The sequence below is a fragment of the Ovis aries genome, chromosome 1 (assembly GCF_016772045.2).
Source record: "Ovis aries strain OAR_USU_Benz2616 breed Rambouillet chromosome 1, ARS-UI_Ramb_v3.0, whole genome shotgun sequence".
In the NCBI taxonomy this organism is placed as follows: Eukaryota; Metazoa; Chordata; class Mammalia; order Artiodactyla; family Bovidae; genus Ovis; species Ovis aries.
Window position 1 is genome coordinate 123,748,004 of NC_056054.1, and position 21,009 is coordinate 123,769,012.

General features: G+C 46.7%; 1 protein-coding gene across 5 annotated transcripts in view; it reads right to left on the reverse strand.

Moving 5' to 3' along the window:
* The window catches only part of EVA1C (eva-1 homolog C), a 123,442-nt gene extending 103,362 nt beyond the window's left edge, over positions 1-20,080 (reverse strand). For all 5 annotated transcript variants that reach the window (XM_060403751.1, XM_060403749.1, XM_027978315.2 and 2 more), the window contains exon 1: positions 19,737-20,080. In XM_060403751.1, coding sequence (XP_060259734.1) covers positions 19,737-19,896 — 160 coding nt within the window. In that variant the 5' untranslated portion in view covers positions 19,897-20,080. The remainder of the gene's footprint in view (positions 1-19,736) is intronic.
* Between the last annotated feature and the right edge of the window lie 929 nt (positions 20,081-21,009).

Sequence of the window (21,009 nt, forward strand, 5' to 3'; positions counted from 1 at the left end):
AAAGGGACATGATAACTGAGAATAACACACGGCCTGGGATCTTCTTGTGCTCCCAAGCACATTTTTGGAACAAACGGTGAAATCTGAATGAGGTCTGTAGATCAGAAAGCAATAGGGTAGCAAGTTCCTATTTTGATCCTGATTTTGATGATTGTTCTTGATTATGTAAGACAGTGTCCTTGTTCTTAAGAAACACAGGGGAGTCCATGGGAGGAAAGGACATCTTATCTGCAACTTAGAAAAGAATAAGGGGAAATCTGACAAAATGGAAACATTCAGGGAATCTGGATGAAGGCTATAAAGGAAGTCTTTGTACTAATATTACAGATTTTCTGTGTCTGGAAAAATAATAAATACTGAATTAATATATGGGTAGATTTAAGAGTGTGCAATGCTTTCCAGCAAGTCTCAACCGTGACTGAAGGGCAGAACCACCTCAGGAGATTTAAAAATATCCATGCTTAGGTCCCAGCCCAGAAATTCCAATTCAATTAGCCTGGGAAGGAGCTCCAGACATCAGTATATTTGAAAGAACCCCCAAGGTGATTCTAGCAGGAGGCCCAGGGGAGTAATAAGGAGCCAGTTCATCCCGTGGTATTGTCAGATGAGGGGAGAGCTCTGAGCTGGGGTCTTTCTGCACCCTTCATGTCTGTTCCTTTTGAGGGCTGATCCTGAGATCCAGCACAGTGACCCCAAACAGGAGCAGAATCCTCCTGGGTTCAGTCTTGGTCCTGTATCTAATAAGTTGAGAGACCTCGTGGCAAACTCCAGCCTGCGGGTGTGCAGAGGACAGCCTGATATCCTCATGGCAGAAAGAGATGAAGGCGATTAGGGCTGATCAACTTCTGGTACTGCTGGGAGGTTCTGCCACAGTTGGGTGACTCCCGGCTGCCCTCTCTCCCTTTCCAAGGACCGAAGTCTAGGATGGTTCTCTGGGAAAGGGGTTGGAGGAAGCAGGAGGACACCCATTATCCCCCACATGGAAAGCAGGCGAGCTGGGGAGGCCAAGTTCCCAGGGGGGACTAGGGTGGCTCCTCTGGCCCCTCATGACACAGCCTGATGGTGCTCTGTAAAAGGAAGGTGTCCTCACTGAGAACTAAGGCGGCGTGCTGATCCCAGACCTCAAAGCTGCCCTGCTGTGGACTTCTAAAACTTCCATGCCCAGCTCAACCTTCTAACACTGCGCCGCTTGGAATGGTGGCCCCAGGTCACACGTGGCTACTGAGCCCTTGAGATGAAGCCAGGCTGAGTTGAGACGAGCTGTAAGTGTAAAACACACCCCAGGTTGTCAAGTCCTCATAAGCAAAAGAGAACAAACTATCTCATTAATAATTAATTTTTAAAAGCTTGAAATAAAAATGTTAGCTTTGAAGTCTCATAAAAATATTTTTTAATTAAAAATCAATAAAGACTACTGATTAAGGTGGAAAGAATCATACTTTGGGAACACTGGGTTAAATAAAATTTCCTATGAAGATTCATTTCACCTCTTTTACTTTTTCTAGTGTGGCTACCTGAATACTCACTGAAAGGACTGATGCTGAAGCTGAAACTCCAAAACTTAGCCCACCTGATGTGAGGAGTCAGCTCAATGGAAAAGACTCTCATGCTGGGGAAAGATTGAAGGGCAGGAAGAGAAGGGGAAGACAGAGGATGAGATGGTTGGATGGCATCACCGACTCGATGGACATGAGTTTGAGTGAACTCCGGGAGATTGTAAAGGACAGGGAAGCCTGGCATGCCGCAGGCCAAGGGGTTGCAAAGAGTCAGACATGACTTACCAACTGAACAATAATGAAAGGATATTTAATATTACCTCCATGGATTACATCATATTTCTATTGGATAGCTCGGTTTCTAAGGTCTGCCTATCGTCCTTTCAAAATTTTAATTCCATGGTGATAATTAAATTAAAATCCAATTGAGGAAGGATTTAGTATGCAGTGGAGTCGGCCCTGGGCCCCGAATGCCCTGCAGTGAGAAATGCTTAGCTGTTTCCCCTGGTTCTCAGGCTTCGGTGATTCCAGCAAATTCACTCTTCCCCACAACCTGAGAAAATGCAGATATGGACAGGTAACGTCCATACCTCACAGTTTGCTGGAGTAATTATGATAAAGATGTAAATTTACAGCCAGGCACTTAGGCCTGCAATTTTAACCTCATTTGTGAGGCTGAATCACAAACATTTGATCTTCTTAAGACTCTCAGTATATCAGACTGCTTATATGCTGCCTAATAATTTACCTTTGCCACAGAAAGAAAATACATAAGTTGGTAATGAAGATGAATGGTGAATACTCTCAAGAAAGACACTAAGGCTGTAGCAAGTCATAGTCCAGAGAAGACTTCCACAGAAGACTGTAGTTTGAGCTTAGGTCACATGTCACTGTCTGACTACATTCTGAGGATGAAAGGCCCCTCACTTGTGTAAGTGTGTGTTTGTAAGTGTGTGTGCGTGTGCATTCAGTTACACACGCAGGAGCAAAAAACTAAGACACTCCCTTTGGCCAGATTTCCTTGCAGTAACAACCTGGGGCCATGGACAGTGATGGTAGATTTATCTTCGTTTGGTTTCCAAAGCTCTTCCAGGGACCAATCTTCTCATCCGTGGTCTGACTCTATCTTGGACCACATGTGCAACATGGATAGTACAATCTGTCTTGTGTGTGAGGTCCACATGTTAAATTTCCCATTATGGAAAAAATACAAACTTTGAATTCAGTGACTGTCCAGGTGTTTAAGGGAGCTTTCCAGAAACCAGGAAGAAGGAAATAGAGGCTGTTTTGCCGAGGACAGGTGGTGCTGTGTGCAGAGCCCAAAAGACTGGTTTGGGTGAAAAGTCACTCCCATAAGGTAGACTGGTATTTGCAATATCGTAAAAAATTTTCCCGGCCCAGAAGCTTGCAACATACTCAGTATTCATGGTTCAGCTGAATCCAAGGATTGAATACCATGCTTTGGTTCTTTTTTTTTAAAAGCACAGTATATAATGTTTATCATACCTCCCCTGGTAGCTCAGACGGTAAAGCATCTGCCTACAATGTGGGAGACCTGGGTTCAATCCCTGGGTCAGGAAGGTCTCCTGGAGAAGGAAACAGCAACCCACTCCAGTATTCTTGCCTGGAAAATCCCATGGACGGAGGAGCCTGGTGGGCTACATACTCACTGTATTCACGGTTCAGCTGAATCCAAGGGTTGAATACCATGCTTTGGTTCTTTTTTTAAAAAGCACAGTATATAATGTTTATTAATATTAACACAGAGACATAGATGATAAATGTGTACTCTATATTAAAATGTCAATAGGGTGAGAAAAAAATCACTGTCCAGTGTTTAATATCTGGGGAAAGAAACAACTAGGAAAGCACAACCTTGCAAAAAAGCTTTTTTCTGCTTATTTTAAAATAATGTTAGTTATTTATTTATCCTTGGCTGTGCTGGGTCTTCACTGCTGTTGCAGGGTGTTTGCTTCTTATTTTGGCAGCTTCTCTGGTTGCAGAACACAGGCTGCAGGGCACTCAGGCTTTGGTGGTTGTGGCGCATAGGTTCAGTAGTTGCGGCTCCCAGGCACTAGAGCACAGGCTCGGCAGCTGTGGCACACAAGCCCAGTTGTTCTGCAGCACGTGGGGTCTCCCAAGACCAGGGGTTGAAACCCTGTCACCTGCATTGGCAGGCAGATTCTCCACCACTAGCTCACTACAGAAGCCCCTTTTCTGCTTATCTTTACATTTGTACCCACGACTGATGATGAGCTCGGTACCCAGAAGCACATACCAAGTGCAAGGAGCATTTGGGAAAATGAGTAATGTCTCTATGTCTACATTTTCAAATGTGTACTGATAAAAAAGAGACTCACAGACATACAGAACAAACCTATGGTTACCAAAGGGGGAAAGAGGAAGAGAAGGATAAATTGGGAGTTTGAGATTAACAGATACACACTACTATATATAAAAGAGATAAACAGCAAGGGCTTACTACAGGGAACTATACTCAGTATCTTGTAATAACCTATAATGGAAAAGATCTGAAAAAGAATATATACATACATATATATGAATCATTTTGCTGTATACCTGAAATGTTGTAAATCAACTATATTTCAATTAAAAATGAAAAAAATTAAGTGTATTAAAAAAAGAGAGAAGATAATGTAAGAAGACGCTCTGTATATGTGTCTATATATACACACATAAAGCTTCCCCAGTGGCTCAGTGGTAAAGAATCTAGCTGTCAAAGCGGGAGACGCAGAAGACAGGTTCAGTCCCTGAGTCAAGAAGATCCCCTGGAGGAGGGTGTGGCAACCCACTCCATTATTCTTGCCTGGAGAATCCCGTGGTCAGAGGAGCCTGGTGGGCTACAGTCCATGGGGTTACAAAGAGTTGGGCATGACTGAAGTGTGCCATAGAGAGAGGAAAATAACAAATATAGTCAAATATATTTTTACTTTTATTCTAAGAGGTCATATACATTTTAGAGACATACTGTACTTTGCTTTGGAACATGATGCCTTTTCATTAAAACAATGTCAAGGGAAGAGGCTTTGATTTCTTAATATGAATGGATTCAGAGAACTCAAGTTCTCTCACACCAAAATGGGCAGAAATGAGAAAAAGAAGCGAAGCCCTCCTGTTGGACAACATTCTTACATCACCCACTTTAAAATTAAATCTGAAACAGAGTTCTGACAGGCCTGCTATTTTCTTCAGTGCCAAGAGGCACACAATAGACCTTTTTTTTTGGACAAAGCTCTTAAAATGCTTGGAGATTCAGATGTACTGAGTCACGGAACTGTACAAATACTGCACACCCATTCCCGCCGGTGCCCCTGCCCGCTCTTTTGGAAACAATACTATATTTTCTCTGTGTTTGGCAGAAGGAAAGAAATATTTTAATTAGAGCTGCAACCTGTTTGAAAGAAGGGTGACAGGAACGCAAACTCTGACATGGGTAGCTGTCCTCTGGGCTGGTGGCCCCTGGGCAGAGGTGGGTAGTTATCATTTCAGAGGAATCCGCTTGATTCTCCTATTCAGTGTGGGCTCGGTAAGTCCCACGACCACTGAAACTGCAAATGTGGCCTGATAAGGTGATGCCATTCAGCACAGAAGAGTGGACAGGATCGCCCTGAAGTAGCGCTAAATGATTCACCCATGCAATCAACATTCTCAGATCCATCTTTGAACGAAAGTCTTTATATAACATGCAGTACAGAGAAGGCGTTCTCACGGCAAGAACACTGGAGTGGCTTGCCATTCCCTCCTCCACCGATTCAATGGACGTGAACTTGGACAAACTCCAAGAGATGGTGAAGGACAGATAGGCCTGGCGTGCTGCAGTCCATGGGGCACGAAGAGTTGGACACAACTTGGTGACTGAACAACAACAATGCACAGAAGAGGACTTGACCTTGCATAGAAATATCAGCGGATCTATGTGCTTTCTGTCTGTGGGTGCAAAGGTGGGGGCAGGGGTCAGAGAAGGTGCAAGAGGAACAGAAACGGGAACAGAGAAGGAGGCAAGTAGGGGAAGGCAGTGGGAGGAACCAAATCTGCATGTGGTTTTCAAGACTTGCTGTCTTCCTTTTAAAAATTCAAGTCAAACTGTTCCCCCTCCTACCCCATGCCCACAACTGCCTTGCTGATGTTGTGAAATAATTGAGAAGTGTTGCAAAGACATCCTTGCACTGTGAGCGAGCAATTGACTTCAAGTCTCAACAACTCTCCATCTAGAGGGATATTTTAGACTGACATTGATGATGGTGAGTATTTGAGCTTGAAATAAGGAGGACAAAAGGGCCAGTTGTTGTTCAGTCACTAAGTCATGTTCAGCTTTTTGAGATCCCATGGACTGTAATACGCCAGGCTTCCCTGTCCTCCACTATCTCCCTGTTTGCTCAGACTCATTTCCACTGAGTTGATGATGCCACCCAACCATCTCATCCTCTGATGCCCCCTTCTCTTCCCGCCCTCAATCTTTCCCACCATCAGGGTGTTTTCCAATGAGTTGACTGTTCGTATCAAGTGGCCAAAGTACTACAGCTTCAGCGTCAGTCCTTCCAGTGCACATTCAGGACTGATTTCCTTTAGGATTGACTGGTTTGATCTCCTTGCTGTCCGAAGGACTCTCAGGAGTCTTCTCCAGCACCACAATTTGAAAGTGAAAGGTCAGGGCGAGGTCAGGATGAAGGGTCAGGGCAAGGCCAGGATGAAGGGTCAGGGCGAGGTCAGGAAGAAAGGTCAGGGCGAGGTCAGGCACGCCTGGGCATGTCTGGACATGCCCCAGCAGAGGGCGCTGTAGACATACCCCGGAGACGGCCCGGCAACCAAGCCGACCAATCAGGAGCCGACACGAAGCCCTCGCTGTCCAATCAGGAGCTGACACGGAGCCCTTGGACACCAATCACCGCTGAGCCCGCGTTTTCTTCCTTATATGGGAGGCCCGGGCCCAGGCTATAAAACCCTTCCCCGCCCTCACAGACTCCTCAGACTCCTTTCCCCCCGCCCCCCCCCCAAGACTACCCCGCAGACTCCCTTTGCTTCGCAGACCCCCCTCGCTCCCTTGCTTACCCGCCCCCGGGAGTTCTGCCCGAGAGCGACCGCCCAATAAAAGGCCCTGATCAATGGTCCACAGGGGTGGCTCCTTCTTCCCGGGGCGTTTCTTACAGAAAGCATCGTTTTCAGCACAGGCAAGTTCTGTAAGGAAGGTGAGGGTGGAAGGAACATGAATATAAGTCCCCTAGGGGAGAGTGTGAGGACACACAGCTGTGCCTGGATCGCCATGCCCTTGGCTTCGAGGAACTGAGAGTTTTGGGTGGTTGTGTGAGGCAAGCTGGCCATGAGAAGCGCATCGTGGAGCTGTCTCTAGGTTTTCCACACTCAATTTCAGTGTTTAAAAATATGTCACACCTTCTTGTGATTCCAAATATGTAGAAAATAAAACCATGGAATGTCGGCTGGTCGGGCCCAGTATTCCTCAGCCTCAGCGTGAGGACCGAGGACCAGGTCATTCCCTGCTGTGGGGGCCGCCCCGTGCACTGTAGGAGGTTTAGCAGCATCCCTGGCTTCTGCTCACTAGGTGCCAATAGCACCCTAGTTGTAACAAATCCAATTGCCTCCAGACATTGTCAAATACTCCTCGGGGAACAAATGTTTTCTGGGTTGAGAATCATTGGTTTATCTATTACTTTATTGCTTACTGAAACATAGTTGATGTACAAGGTTGTGTTAGTTTCAGATGTGCAGCACAGTGATTCAGTGTTTTTGCAGAAATAATCCATTACAGGTTATTACAAGATAATGGGTATATTTCCCAGTGAGTGCATGCATGCGTGCACCTGTGATGTTCAGTCGTGTCTGACTCTTGGTGGCCCCATGGACTGCAGCCTGCCAGGCTCCTCTCTCCATAGGATTTTCCAGGCAAGAATACTGGAGTGGGTTGCCATTTCCTCCTCTAGGGATCTTCCCAACCCAGGGATCAAAGTTGGGTCTCCTGCATTGGCAGGTGGATTCTTTACCACTGAGTCACCTGGGGGGGCCCATAATTCCCACTATTACAGAGTAAATGCTTGCTGCTTATCTATTTTATATATATAGTAGTTTGAATCTGTTAATCCATGTCCCTAGTCTGTCCCTCCCACCTCCCCTCTGAACTCTGGTAACCACTAGCTTATATGTCTATGAGTCTGTTTCCGTGCTGTATATTTATTCAGTTGTATTATTTTTTCAATTCCACACTTAAGTAATACATAGCATTTGTCTTTGTCTTCTTTTGTTAAGCATAATATTGAGAATCACTGGTTTAGACTCAACGTTATAACAAGCAAAATTTGCATTGGGTGAAGATAGTTATCTACTCTAAGGACCACGTGGAATCTTTGGTGAAGACTGACAAGCCCTAACAACCCGCCTTGATCATCCAGAGAGAAACACAGAAGTCTGAGAGAAAAGCAGGACTTTTTCCTCAAAGTGCTAGTTTATGGCTTAGGGACCCATAACACTATTTACACATAACCCTGGGGGAAAAAAATCCTGGGGCCCATTGCTTTAAAAAAGAAAGAGTCCTTCACACTTAAAGTGAGCTTTAAAGAAGTGAAAACACAGAAGACCACAGGCTCTGGTCTGTAGAATTCACAGCCTGCAGGACTGACTCCACACAGCAGGTCCTGCAGAATCGGGGCCTCAGAGACCCCTTTCCATCCTGAGGCTGTGGAATGGACAGCCTCAGGATGTCTTTACATACAGTCTGACTTATTCACAAAGCATTTGGTATGGTTAACCTTGGGAGGTGTGTTTAGCCTTACAAAACAGAGGAATGTGTTTAAAAACAACTGTCCCTTAATTTCACCATCACATGAACAAAAAAGGCATGTCAGCCTGAACTTGGGTCAGTGTACATTTTTTTTTAATAGAAAGGAGACTCTAATCTTACACACTCCCTTAAGCATATCCCTCAAAAGCTGTACAAATTAGCCTTCTAGATAAGATCATGCGTTCTCATCCCCACCTGTCTCCCGGTGAACAAACAGAGAACAAAAAGGGCTCCCTGACCCATGTCTCTCTCTCGTTCCAGAGTACAGTACTATGATTGATTTATGATTTCTAAGCCTGAGAACTTTGGAAGCCGCCAAACATGAAAAGAGTGAAAACTCTTCTAAGTCAAGAGAAAAAAGGGAAGGTCTTGGTAGCAGAGTGCCCTTCTCAGGCTCTGAAACACTACTCTGAAAGCTGTCACGAGTATGCATCACTTGGGCCTTCGCAGACAAAAAGGGTTATTTTATCCAGATTATTCCCCCACATTGCAGGGGAAAAGGGACTCATTTGTAATCATCAAAGGAATGCTGACAGGCTTGAAACGGGATTACATTCTATTATCCTCATCCGAATTAAAGATTTGTTTTGGAGATCTTTCTTAGGTTTCTTCCTCCCTGCTCCTCCAACTCCAAATGAGGTGATTTGTATTCGTGGGACATCTGAGGCAGACATGAAATCAGACGGTTTGCAAACATACACTTCAGATTCAGTGGCCTGAGTTTTGAATTTTAATGTTGCCTGGTTCTGTGTGTGTGTGGAAAACTAGGCTCTCAGGTTGAGAGTAACCCCAATCATCACTTCACTTCATTCCCTAACTAGTTAATGCAGGAGACATCCAACATCAGGAGCCTGAGTGAACAAGGGATACAGATGTCCAGAAATCCAAGTGTGGAAGTGGAAAATCAACCCATGGGCAGCGTTGTCTGGTAGGTCTATGGATACGCTTGTTATTGGTGTTATTCAGTTGCTAAGTCATGTCCAACTCTTTGTGGCCCCATAGGATGGATATGCTACTAATCCCTCAATTCCAAGCTCTGTGGCTTGGGTACCATTTGAAGAACGTGACTGGCCAAATCTATTCTTCATCCCTCAAATTGCTTTGTGATGAGTGCCCATGGAACCACTGAGAAGGGAGCCTCCCTGGGACAGACTGACTCTTTAGAGCAGGACTATATGATACTTAGCATAGCATCTGAGACCCAAAAGACTTGAGAACATTTCCTGTTCTTTCAGACAGACCTTCCACTATATAATCACAATGGAACTGACGCCTACCATGAAGAAGTCCTGGGTAACTCAGGTTGAAAGCTGTAAGTCAGTGGAAGAGTTCAACTGGGTCGAAAACTTCAACAAGACAAAAAGCTATGTCTTGATCTTAGCTGATGAAAGAGCAAGACATCTTAGAGAAAATCTCAAGGCAAGGAGATAACGCTCTCTAAGCAGGAAAGAGCAAAGAATATAGGTAAAGTGCATTAGAAGCTGTACCATTTCTTTGTCATGTCTTTATACCACAAGCCTTCTTTCTAGACTTACTGTTCTTCAGGAAGTATGTTCTCTAGTAGTTCTTTCAGGGAGGATTTATTAGTGGTAAACACGTCCTTATTTCATACTCACTCTTGCAGATAGTTTAGCTGGTTATATAGTTCTGCACTGACATTTTTTTCCCCCAGAACCTGGAAAATATTTCACTGGTTTCTGACTCTCATTGACATGGCAAAGCCCTTCCAAATGAAAAACTTTCTGCCTGATTGTTTTAAGACCATCACTTTGTTTTAGTATTTTGTAGTTTTAGTATGATAGAAATAAATTCATTTTGCTTGGGATGCTTGACTCTGAATCATTCATCAACTCTTCAAAATTGACTCTATGATATTATCACTTTGAGTGTTGTCTCTCCCCCATTTTTCCTATTCTCTTTTTCTAGAATACTGATCACCCGTGTGTTGAATCTTCATTCCATTTTCCATGTCTTATAAGGTTTTTTTTTTTTTTTTCATGTCTTTATCTCTTTTACTGCATTCTGGATAATTTTCCTAGCTTTATTTTCCAGTTCACTATTTCTCTCTTCAACTACATTTAATCTATCCATCAAGCCTTGAACCTTGGCGAATATATTTTTTCATGTTAGTTGATATATTTGAATCTATAAAAAAAAAATAGGCCTGCTCTTTCTTGATAGCGTTTCTTCTTCTTCTGGACTCTTTCCCTTATTTCTTTTTATGTTTTATATCCCCTCTTATTTATTAAACACTCTGTGGTTTTGCTGCTGACTGTTATTCATACAGTGCATTTTGGATTGTGTGTTCACAATCAGCAGAATTTAATCTACCAGAATCTTGTGGGGCCTGCATTGATGTTGCTATACAGGGAGTATTTGTGGGTTTTTTCCAGGTACCTTGGGGCAACTTTTTTAGTTTCTTAGCTTAGGGTTTCCTGGTAAAGGCAATGTGAATTCAAACCCCAGATTCTTGCAAAGGTAAGTGTGTGGTTACATAGTTTCAACAAAGATTATTTTTTCCTCTAATCCTAAGCCTCCTGAGAAACCTATATGCAGGTCAGGAAGCAACAGTTAGAACTGGACATGGAACAACAGACTGGTTCCAAATAGGAAAAGGAGTATGTCAAGGCTGCATATTGTCACCCTGCTTATTTAACTTCCATGCAGAGTACATCATGAGAAATGCTGGGCTGGAAGAAGCACCAGCTGGAATCAAGATTGCCGGGAAAAATATCAATAACTTCAGATATGCAGATGACACCACCCTTATGGCAGAAAGTGAAGAGGAACTAAAAAGCCTCTTAATGAAGAGTGAAAAAGTTGGCTTAAAGCTTAACATTCAGAAAACTAAGATCATGGCAACCAGTCCCATCACTTCATGGGAAATCGATGGGGAAACAGTGGAAACAGTGTCAGACTTTATTTTGGGGGGCTCCAAAATCACTGCAGATGGTGATTGCAGCCATGAAATTAAAAGACGCTTACTCCTTGGAAGGAAAGTTATGACCAACCTAGACAGCATATTGAAAAGCAGAGACATTACTTTGCCAACAAAGGTCCATCTAGTCAAGGCTGTGGTTTTTCCAGTGGTCATGTATGGATGTGAGAGTCGGACTGTGAAGAAAGCTGAGTGCCGAAGAATTGATGCTTTTGAACTGTGGTGTTGGAGAAGACTCTTGAGAGTCCCTTGGGCTGCAAGGAGATCCAACCAGTTCATCCTAAAGGAGATTAGTCCTGGATGTTCATTGGAAGGACTGATGCTAAAGCTGAAACTCCAATACTTTGGCCACCTCATTCGAAGAGTTGACTCATTGGAAAAAACCCTGATGCTGGGAAGGATTGGGGGCAGGAGGAGAAGGGGACGACAGAGGATGAGATGGCTGGGTGGCATCACCAACTCAATGGACATGAGTTTGGGTAAACTCTGGGAGTTGGTGATGGACGTGCTGTGATTCATGGGGTCGCAAAGAGCTGGACACGACTGAGTGACTGAACTGAACTGAGTCCTGAGCCCAAGCTGAGATGTTCCCTTGTCATCTTTCTTTGCAAGAATGCTCATTTGTTTCTCATGCACCTTTTTATGAGTGTTTAGCCCTTCCAGGCCCTGGTCTTATAAGGAGATCTTTATTCCAATTCCTCACTTGACATTGGTCTAATGCCTTCTCTCTTGCCCTCACGTACCCAGTAAATTCTGGCTATAAAATGCATCAAAGGCCCTGGTGTAGCCACAGGTTCAGAGCCAGCTACTTCTTCAGTTCTCTGGTCTCTCTTCATTTTGTTCCCTGGCTACTCCTTGTGTTTATTCACTCACCCAAGCATTTAAAGGATGTTTGCTATATTTTATTCAGCAACTTTAAATATTTTGTTGGGCAAATAGTTCAGTCCAGTTCAGTCGCTCAGTCGTGTCTGACTCTTTGCGACCCCATGAATCACAGCACGCCAGGCCTCCCTGTCCATCACCAACTCCTGGAGTTTACCCAAACTCATGTCCATCGAGTCAGTGATGTCATCCAGCCATTTCATCCTCTGTCGTCCCCTTCTCCTCCTGCCCTCAATCCTTCCCAGCATCAGGGTTTTTTCCAAGGTGTCAACTCTTCGCATGAGGTGGCCAAAGTATTGGAGTTTCAGCTTTAGCATCAGTCCTTCCAATGAACATCCAGGACTAATCTCCTTTAGGATGAACACCTCCAGAACACCAGTTCCACCATATTTCCAAGAAATGAATTATAGACCCTATTTTGTAATCAGTTATTTGGGGCTAGATGGTGCTATCTCTTGGTGCCACGTGGAATGGACAATACCTGCAAGTCCTGAGAAAGATTTGGATTTGACATATAAACATTAAGACGTGACATTGTTTTAAACAACTTATAATTGATTTGCTTTAGTATTAGAAAGCTGCCTGCATTCAAATCTCCAAAAATTACTTAAGCTCTCTGGCTACTATTTCTTCAACTTATAGAGAAATTTCCTTCATAGGGTTGTGAGGATTAAACGAGTTAATAAACATGAAGTCTTTAAAATACTCTGTGGCATAAAGTGCTTTATGTATTTGATATACTATAGTATTTTTAGCTAACTTCTCTTACTTGTGCTAAGAAAGCCAAGTAAAGAATTTACCCCTTATGTTGGGTCAGAGTTTAACCTGAGGTGGTGCACACATAGGGGCCAGTGAAGGAGCAGCAGAATTAGAGGCTTCAAAGGGAAAGAGGGGCTTCCCAGATGGCTCAGTGATAAAGAATCCGGCTGCCAATGCAGGAGACACAGGTTCAATCCCTGGGTCAGGAAAATCCCCTGGAAGAGGAAATGGCAACCCACTCCAGTATTCTTGCCTGGAAAATGCCATGGACAGAGGAGCCCGGCAGGCTATAGTCCATGGGGTCACAAAGAGTCAGACACAACTGAGCATGCACCCAAGGAGAAAGAAAGAAGCTCAAAGAAAACCCTTTAGAATCACCTGGTCAGCCACCCTCCCATCTGAGAGACTCCTTCCAGTGCTGAAACCTAGGTGACTCTAGGACGGATGTTATTCAGGGAAGCTAGTGCATTCTAGAAATATACAAACACACCAGCCTCATTAAAGTATCATAAAAGTTCAGAATGCCTCACCGTATGCATCCACATTCATTACTCAGCTTGAATGACAAGAGTATGGATTTTTGAAGTGAGATAATTACTGGATTCACATTCTTCCTCTAAATTTTACTGGCAGTTGTGGGAACTGGCGTGGTGGGCAAGGAGGCAATAGGGCTGGGCCACAGGGAAGCAGGTGCTGTTTCAGTGTATATTACCCCCAAAGTGGTGCCTTTTCAAGAATTTTGCAAGTGCTGTCAGGATGGCTGAAAATACTAGTGGTCTCAAATAATTTTTAAATCATGAACCCCAATAGCAAAAACATTTTGAGATATTGCACTTAGAAATTGTGTAATGAATCAACTATATTTCAATAAAATAACATTTTAAAAAGAAATGATGAACTGTTGTACTGTCAAGTTGTATGCTTTCTGTTTGTTTGGTTAGCCATGCTGCATAGCTTACAGGATCTTATTTCCCTGACCAGGGATAGAATCCAGGCCGTGGCAGCGAAAGTGCCAAATCCTAGCCACTGGACTGCCAGGGAACTCCCTCAATCTGTATGTTAATTAGAAGCAAGAAATAGCTTCTTTTTTCAAGATAGAAATGTATTCATTCAAAAGAAGTTCTAACATCTTTCTACTATACCCACTGATTGCCTTGTGCCCACACCTACTGTGGATCAACAGTGTTAAGATGTTGAAGGAAGAAATGGGAAAAAGGTCAGTCTACTCAGTGGACAATTGAAATCTCTATGAGGAGTCCAGCTCAGCTCAGTTCAGTCGCTCAGTTGTGTCCGACTCTCTGTGACCCCATGGGCCGCAGCACGCCAGGCCTCCCTGTCCATCACCAGCTCCCGGAGTCCACCCAAACAGAGAACTATCTAAAAATGTCAGGCAAATTGAGGCATTTTTTCCTGGCTTTGCCCCCGACTCAGCGCCCACACGGGCCAAGTCCTCCAGCCTGGTCCCACCCCTGGGCCCATGTTAGGGTCTGCCTCTGCTTCCGAGCTGGGGGTCTCCGTCAAGTTAACTAAGCCCCCTGAGGCTGGGTAAAGTGAGATTTCTACTTAACTCACAAGGCTGCTATGAGGATGAAGTCAGATAACACTATGCTCAACTAATTTTCACTCCCTTCTTTTCTCTTCCTCCCTCGAAACTACTGCTAGGCTGCCTTTTCCAATAAAGCGCCTGGGAGACCAAAGCCATCAATTATGGGACCACTCGCCTGCCCAGACTCCCCTTCTCGGCTACAGAAAGAGCCGTCAGAACACCTCTTGAATGTAGTTATTTTCTATGGAAACAGGCTAGAGCTCTGAAATGCTTACTTTTCATCCCTCTTCTTCTATGAAAGCTGGACAACTCGTTTAGACATCCACTTTGTTTTTCTTTGGTGACGAGTTGCCTTTTGGCTCCATCAAAGTCTTGAAAGTGAAGACAATCCCAAATTAAAGTATGATATGACCAAGGGATGATAAAAGGCAGACCTGTGTGACGTGCATGTCTGTGTAAGTTTGTGCATACCTGTGTGCTGGGACACAGCGGCAGACTGAGAGCAGGGAACATACATCCCGGCCTCCCTGGCAGTGAGCCCTGGGGAGGGGGGTGGGGGAAGTGAGACCCAGTCACACCCGTGTACCCCTGGATGAACTGCGCATGGTTCATCCCTGCCCTCTGACATGGGCAGCAGCGGTCCTCCACTCTGGCTGCACTCTAGAATTGCCTGGGGGCTTTGGCAAAGAGATCCGTGCCTGGATCTCCCAGGTGAATTTCATCAGAAGCCCTGGGTTGCTGCTAGAGCATCCTTATATTTGTTTAGACTCGAGCGATGTTAGTGTGTCAGCCAGGGTTGAGACCCACTGTTTCTCTAAGCAGGAAAGGAAGGTTCAACCTCTTCTAAACGGACCATTCCATCAGGACAGAGTTCCCACTCCAGGGATCCCAACCAATGGAACAACCATTTTTCTATTTTCTGAAATTCTTTTTTTTTAGTGTGTGTGTGTTTTTTTTTAAATTTGGCTGCACTGGGTCTTTACTGTTGCTCGTGGGCTTTCTCTAGCTGCAGGGGTTACCCTCTATTTGCGGAACTTGGACTTCTCATTGCAATGGCTTCTCTTGTTGCATAGCACAGGCTCTAAGGGAAGCAGGTTTCAGTACTTGCAGCTGGAGGGTTCTAGAGCACAGGCTGAGTAGTTGCTGGTGCAGGAGCTTCGTTACCCCGAAGCATGTGGAATCTTCCCAGATCAGGGATCAAACCCGCATCCCCTGCATTGGCAGGCGGACTCCTAACCACTGGACCACAGGGGAGTCCTACATTCTGAAATTCTTGACCAATGAAATAAGGAGTTAGGGTCAGGCTTATTTGCTAGGCTGCAAATGATCTGATAACAAGCCCCACATCTTGTCTTGGCCCCTTGGGCTACTGATGGAGGCAGGCAGGGTAGGACACCAGCCCGGAGACCCCCTTTGATCATGCAGTGCCCTTTCTTTGAGGTCTGGGGACGTCTGGGAACAAGCAAGGCCTTAAAAGCTGCCCCACTCCCCTTGTTTCTCACTTTCTTTCTGTTTCCCACATTTACCATTCCATGCCCAAGGGTAAAACCAAACGTGTCAACACATGATCATGACTCTTTTTGTCAAAAGTCAGGAGTTTCCTAGGAATCCAAGTGAGAACGTGATTAATTTTCCATCCGTTCCTTCCCTCCCTCATCAGTCCATCAATCACTTTGAACATCTTTGAGAAGAAAGAAAAGAAGAAAAAAAAAAAAAGCAAAATAGAAGAGGGAGAAAAGGAAAGAGCAGAGAGAGAAGACCGTGCCTGCTCTCTGCAGAGAATAAAGCCATCAAAAATATATAGATAAGTAAACAAGATGGGACGTCCCTGGTGGTCCAGTGGTTAAGAATCTGCCTTGCAATGCAGGGTTCAATCCCTAGCCAGGGAACTACTGATAGGATCCCACATGTCTCAGAGCAACGAAGCCCAAATGCCACAACTCGAGAGTCCAAAACTAAGATCTGACGCAGCCAAATAAGGAAATATTATTTTTTTAAAAAACAAATGAGACCTGAGGGACATGGCAAACTAAGTTCAGAGACACGCTGAAACATCACTCTTGAAAGCCAGACCACATGTAGAAAGGATCTTTAGGATCTTTTTAATCGTTGGAACCAAAATGGCACCCCTCCCTCCCCTCTGCCCTCATCCTGCCTTGTTCTTTGAACAAAGATGCTGCTGACATCATATTTCTATATATGAAAAAAAACATATATATCAGTGATCAGTTTGGACCTCTCCGGCTAAATCCTCAAGTTGGGAATGCAGTCAAAAGAACAGAACGCTATCCCAAAGAGGAAAATGGACGAACGCCAAGCCCATTTGAGTTTGGGATTAAGGATCAGAAGCACTAATTTTGCATGAACTGTTCTTGCCTTCCTGGGATGTGTTTTTAATGCAGTGATGATAGCCTTCCAGTGGCCGCTGGCAGCATCTCAATGTCTTCAGGGAGGAGAGGGAAGGGGGTGTTTAGGGAGCCTGTTTCCTAGCAGGCTTGGAGGTGATTAGCACAAGTCACGAGCATGAAGGGGGAGGAGAGGAGGCCCTGATGTAGCCTCTGGCTTATTAAGAGTGAGATGTGATGCTGGAATCCCCGGGGCAAAAAAATCAATGACCCAGGAAAACTACACCAGCTGACAGCCTCAGGGGAAAAAAAAAAAAAGCTCAAGGAAGAGTTGCAAAGAAGAGAAAGGCTTAAGTAACTTTCCAAAATTCTGTGCTGCTAATCTCCCAGGAGGCCCAATACTGTACAGACAAAGGCTAGGACCCCTTTCATTTCAGCACTTTCTTTCACCTGGATTCACCATCCTGCTTCCATCCCCTCTTCACAAAGGCTGAAAGGATCCCAAGTTCCCTCCGCCCTCCCTCTGTCTGGATTTTTTATGTTTCCTTGTTTAGAAAAACAAGCAAGCAAAGACATTGTCAAATGCTGCTCTCCAGGGCTCAGCTATCGCTGCAGGCTCCGAAGGGGAGGGTCCACCGTCTCTTTTCAGGCACTGGTTTCTACACACCCCTCTAAGTTCAGGAACAGGACCTCTTGTTCCCAGGAAAGCAGGAATCAGGCTTTGAGGCCACAGAGGTGGGAGTTGGGGAGGGGTGTGTGTGTCTCTCTGTGTCTGTGTTGGTTTCCCATGACCAGGATCCACTGCGTCAACTAAAGCTTTCAACTCAACCCTCAGACTGTCATCTTTGGAGCTTAGGAATTTTCTTGGATGCTGTATGTCACGTGGCTAAGGGGGTCCCTAAAGGTTCATTAAGTTTCAAGTCAAATGAATCAATTTTGGAAGACATTATCTTTCTCCCTGAGCCTTTTCTAATATTTCCCTAAAGCCATACAAGCTAGAATTTAGATCTAAACATGAGTGTGTCTGTGGTTTCAGGCAAGGTTATTTTTCTTTTCTTCTCCCCAAAAGGCTCCCAGACACTTTCTCCCTGGTCTTCAGATCTCTAAAGAGCAAGGCTGACAAGAGAAAACATGGGGGTTGCCTGGCAATGTCCCCATCGACCGAATATTGGCTCAGGGAGTCTCAAACCCTGGAATCTAGGTTCCCACTAAAAGCACAAGAAAATTTCTTTTATCGTTTAATCATTTAGAGAACTATGTATGAAAACACCCACTTCCAAGTTTAGAGCACCCTGTTTGACAGTTCAAGTTCACCCTCCAAAACAGTTGCTACCTTTAGACAGTTCCAAACTTGGGTGGTAACCTATAGACTGCTTCAGGGATTGCAACCGCTTCACTAAAGAAACAAGCTCTAAGTGCCTGTAATCTGTGAGAACAATCTAATGGTTACACCGCACCGGTACCTAAAGCAATATTTGTTCAGTTACAGTGATGTCACAAAAGAAAGGCTTGTTGGCTTTCTTCTGTTCTTTGCTCAACAATATTCGCAGCCTGCCGGTGGCTGAATTCAGACTGCTTTCCATAGCTTAAATCAGCAAAGACAGAACTTTCCCAGCAGCCAAGAAAGTTCTATTACCAAAAAGAAAAAGTCAGCAGCACTTGAAATTCAGCATTTTCCCAGCACATTTACCACAGCGCTCTGACCCTCGGTCGTAAGGACCTCAGTTTCCTTGCCAAATAGGCATGTCTTGGCTTCCTTTGCGAGGTAGAAACACTGCCTTGATATTAAATATTCAAAGCAAAGAACCTCTGACCCAAGGGCTCTCAGCTAACAATGACATTCTCTGTAAGTAAACTAGAAACCCAACTCAGCTTCTGGTTTGCCAGTGTCCCTTGCCATGTACTAGCGTATTGCACAAACAGGGTCTGAGGAAGGAGCCTTGTTGACTGTGATTACACCGCAAAAGACCTTCAAAGCAGAGATGCGGGAAGCCTGGCCTTGACAGGAGATGCTGGAGAAGGCAAAGAATGGGACCCAGAGCTGCTTCCGGGGCTGGGCAGGGGCGAGGAAAGGGTGAAGGGCCACCAGCCTCGCCAGACGGAGACCCAGGTCTGATTCACCTTTGCAGGGATGTCTGGTTACTCTCAGCAAGCGCAAAGGTAATTTAAGAATGCTGTCCCTCTAGCCCGCATCAATTCAGAAACCTCTCTGCCTTTGTGGCGCCCCACCTACAACCCCAGAACTATTTGAGATCGGTTCAGTCTCCCCCCAAAGAAAAGCCTCATCGGTTACTGGGAGGGGAAGTCGTTTTTTTCTTTTTTTAAGGCGATGGGGGCTGGAAGGGACCAACTCTGGTGCCTTTTGGCGGTAAAGTCTTACCCCTGACTCTCCTCTCTCGGTACTGCAAGCTTCTACTCGTCTCTCATGGCATCTCCACCGGACCTTCCACCACCCCACCCCCGGGTTTCCCTCAGGTCTGTTGGCAAAGACTTAAGGTCAAATGTCTCCTGGACTTGTCTCCTTACGTGGGCACCCGCGAGGTCGGCTGGGGCAAACCCAAACTGCGCGTAAAGCAAAGAGGTACAACGTAGACCGCAACACGTGTACCAACAGCGCTGAGCTCGGTGCACAGGACTCAGCCTAAGGTGCTTTAAACCGATACGCATCCTTCGGAGTCTGGCCCCTGACCCTGGGATACTGACGAGGTCAACTCATCGGGAGACAAACTCCAAACACTCTACCCACCCTTCTTTCTTGGGGGACCCCCTCTGCCGGCATCTCACATGTTGTTACTTATATGCGAAGAGTTCGCATCCGGCAAGAAAAAGTTAGGGCTCCTAGCTCGCCCTAACTTTCAAGCAACCCGGCCTTGCCCCTCGGGCGCCGGCCCCCAACCGAGGGCTCACCTTAGCGCCCCGCGGCGCCGGGGGCCGCTCAGCGAGGGAGGTCGCTTCTTACCGGAGAAGTCGGTGAGCGCCGCTATCTCTTTGGAGCAAACCAGGACGGTGCAGTAGAAGAGACGCAGGAGCTGCCCCGGAGGCTCTACCTGCCTGCGGAGGCCGGGATGCTGCGCGGGTTGCGGGGCGGACGGTGGGCGCGCGTGGCCGGGCAGCAGCATGATGTGCCGCGCGACGGAGCGCGGGCGCGGGCCCGGGGCGCACGGGGGATCGCGGGGCGGAGGGCGGCGTCACATGGCAGGACGAGTCGGTAGCCGACGTCTCCGCGGCCCCCTGCCACCTCCTGGCCCAGGCTGCCAGCGCCTCCTCCTTGCCGCGGGCGAGCACCGGCTCCGGAGCGAAGAGGAGGGGGCGGAGACCTGGGGCGGGGCGAGGAGCCCCGGGAAGGATCCGCGTAGTTTCCCCGAGAGGAAATCTGCTGCGGGCCGCGCAGGAGGAAACGAGGGCGGGGGGCGAAGGGAAAGTGTAGCCCCTCCGCGCCCCCGAGGCTGCCAGAGGCCGGGGCCTTGGCGCGCCGCGCGCCGCGGAGGGCGCCCCCAACAGCACGCGACTGGAGCGCCTTGCACACCCCGGGGGTCCCCTCCCCTCTGAGACCGCCCGGCACCCCCGGCCAGGCCCGCGCTGGCCCCGTGCCAGCTTCGCCCTGGCCGCCGGGGGAGCGCCCGTGACGCACTTTGGAGCCAGCGCCGCGCGCTGAGCCCGGGAGCCCGGGGCGGGGCTGAGGCTGGGGTGGGGGCCTCGGGAAGGTGGGGTCCGGGAGGTGTGGGACCGCAGCACTGACGTCTTTGGCGACCGGCCGCGCACCACGTGCAGAATCACCAAGCACGCACTGTTATCCCCATTTCACAGGAGAGGAGACTGAGACCCCGGAGCCTTGGCGATCGCCAAAGCTGACGCAGCCCTGACGGGAACCGCCGCGGAGCGGAGGGGGGAGCGGAAAGGGGAGGCATTGTGCTCCAAACGGATCACATGGTCTAGAACAGGTTTCTTTTAGCTGCCTACTTTTCCTGTGGGTACTGGGAGTCAGCCGCGCTCAGGATCTGACGCTGGGCCTGCCCAGACCCTGGCCGAACGCTAATAAACGGGCTTTGTTTTAAAATGGGGCCACAGCATCTTTCTGAACCTCTCGATGACGCGCGGGGTAACCTACGTTTGGACTCCCAGCCAGTGGGCGAGGAGCGGATTTTCGCACCACCCGGGCTCGGGGGACACCGAGGGCACGGGGGCTCCGTGGATGCGCTCCGGGTGCCGAACCTGGGGGTCCACCGACCCAA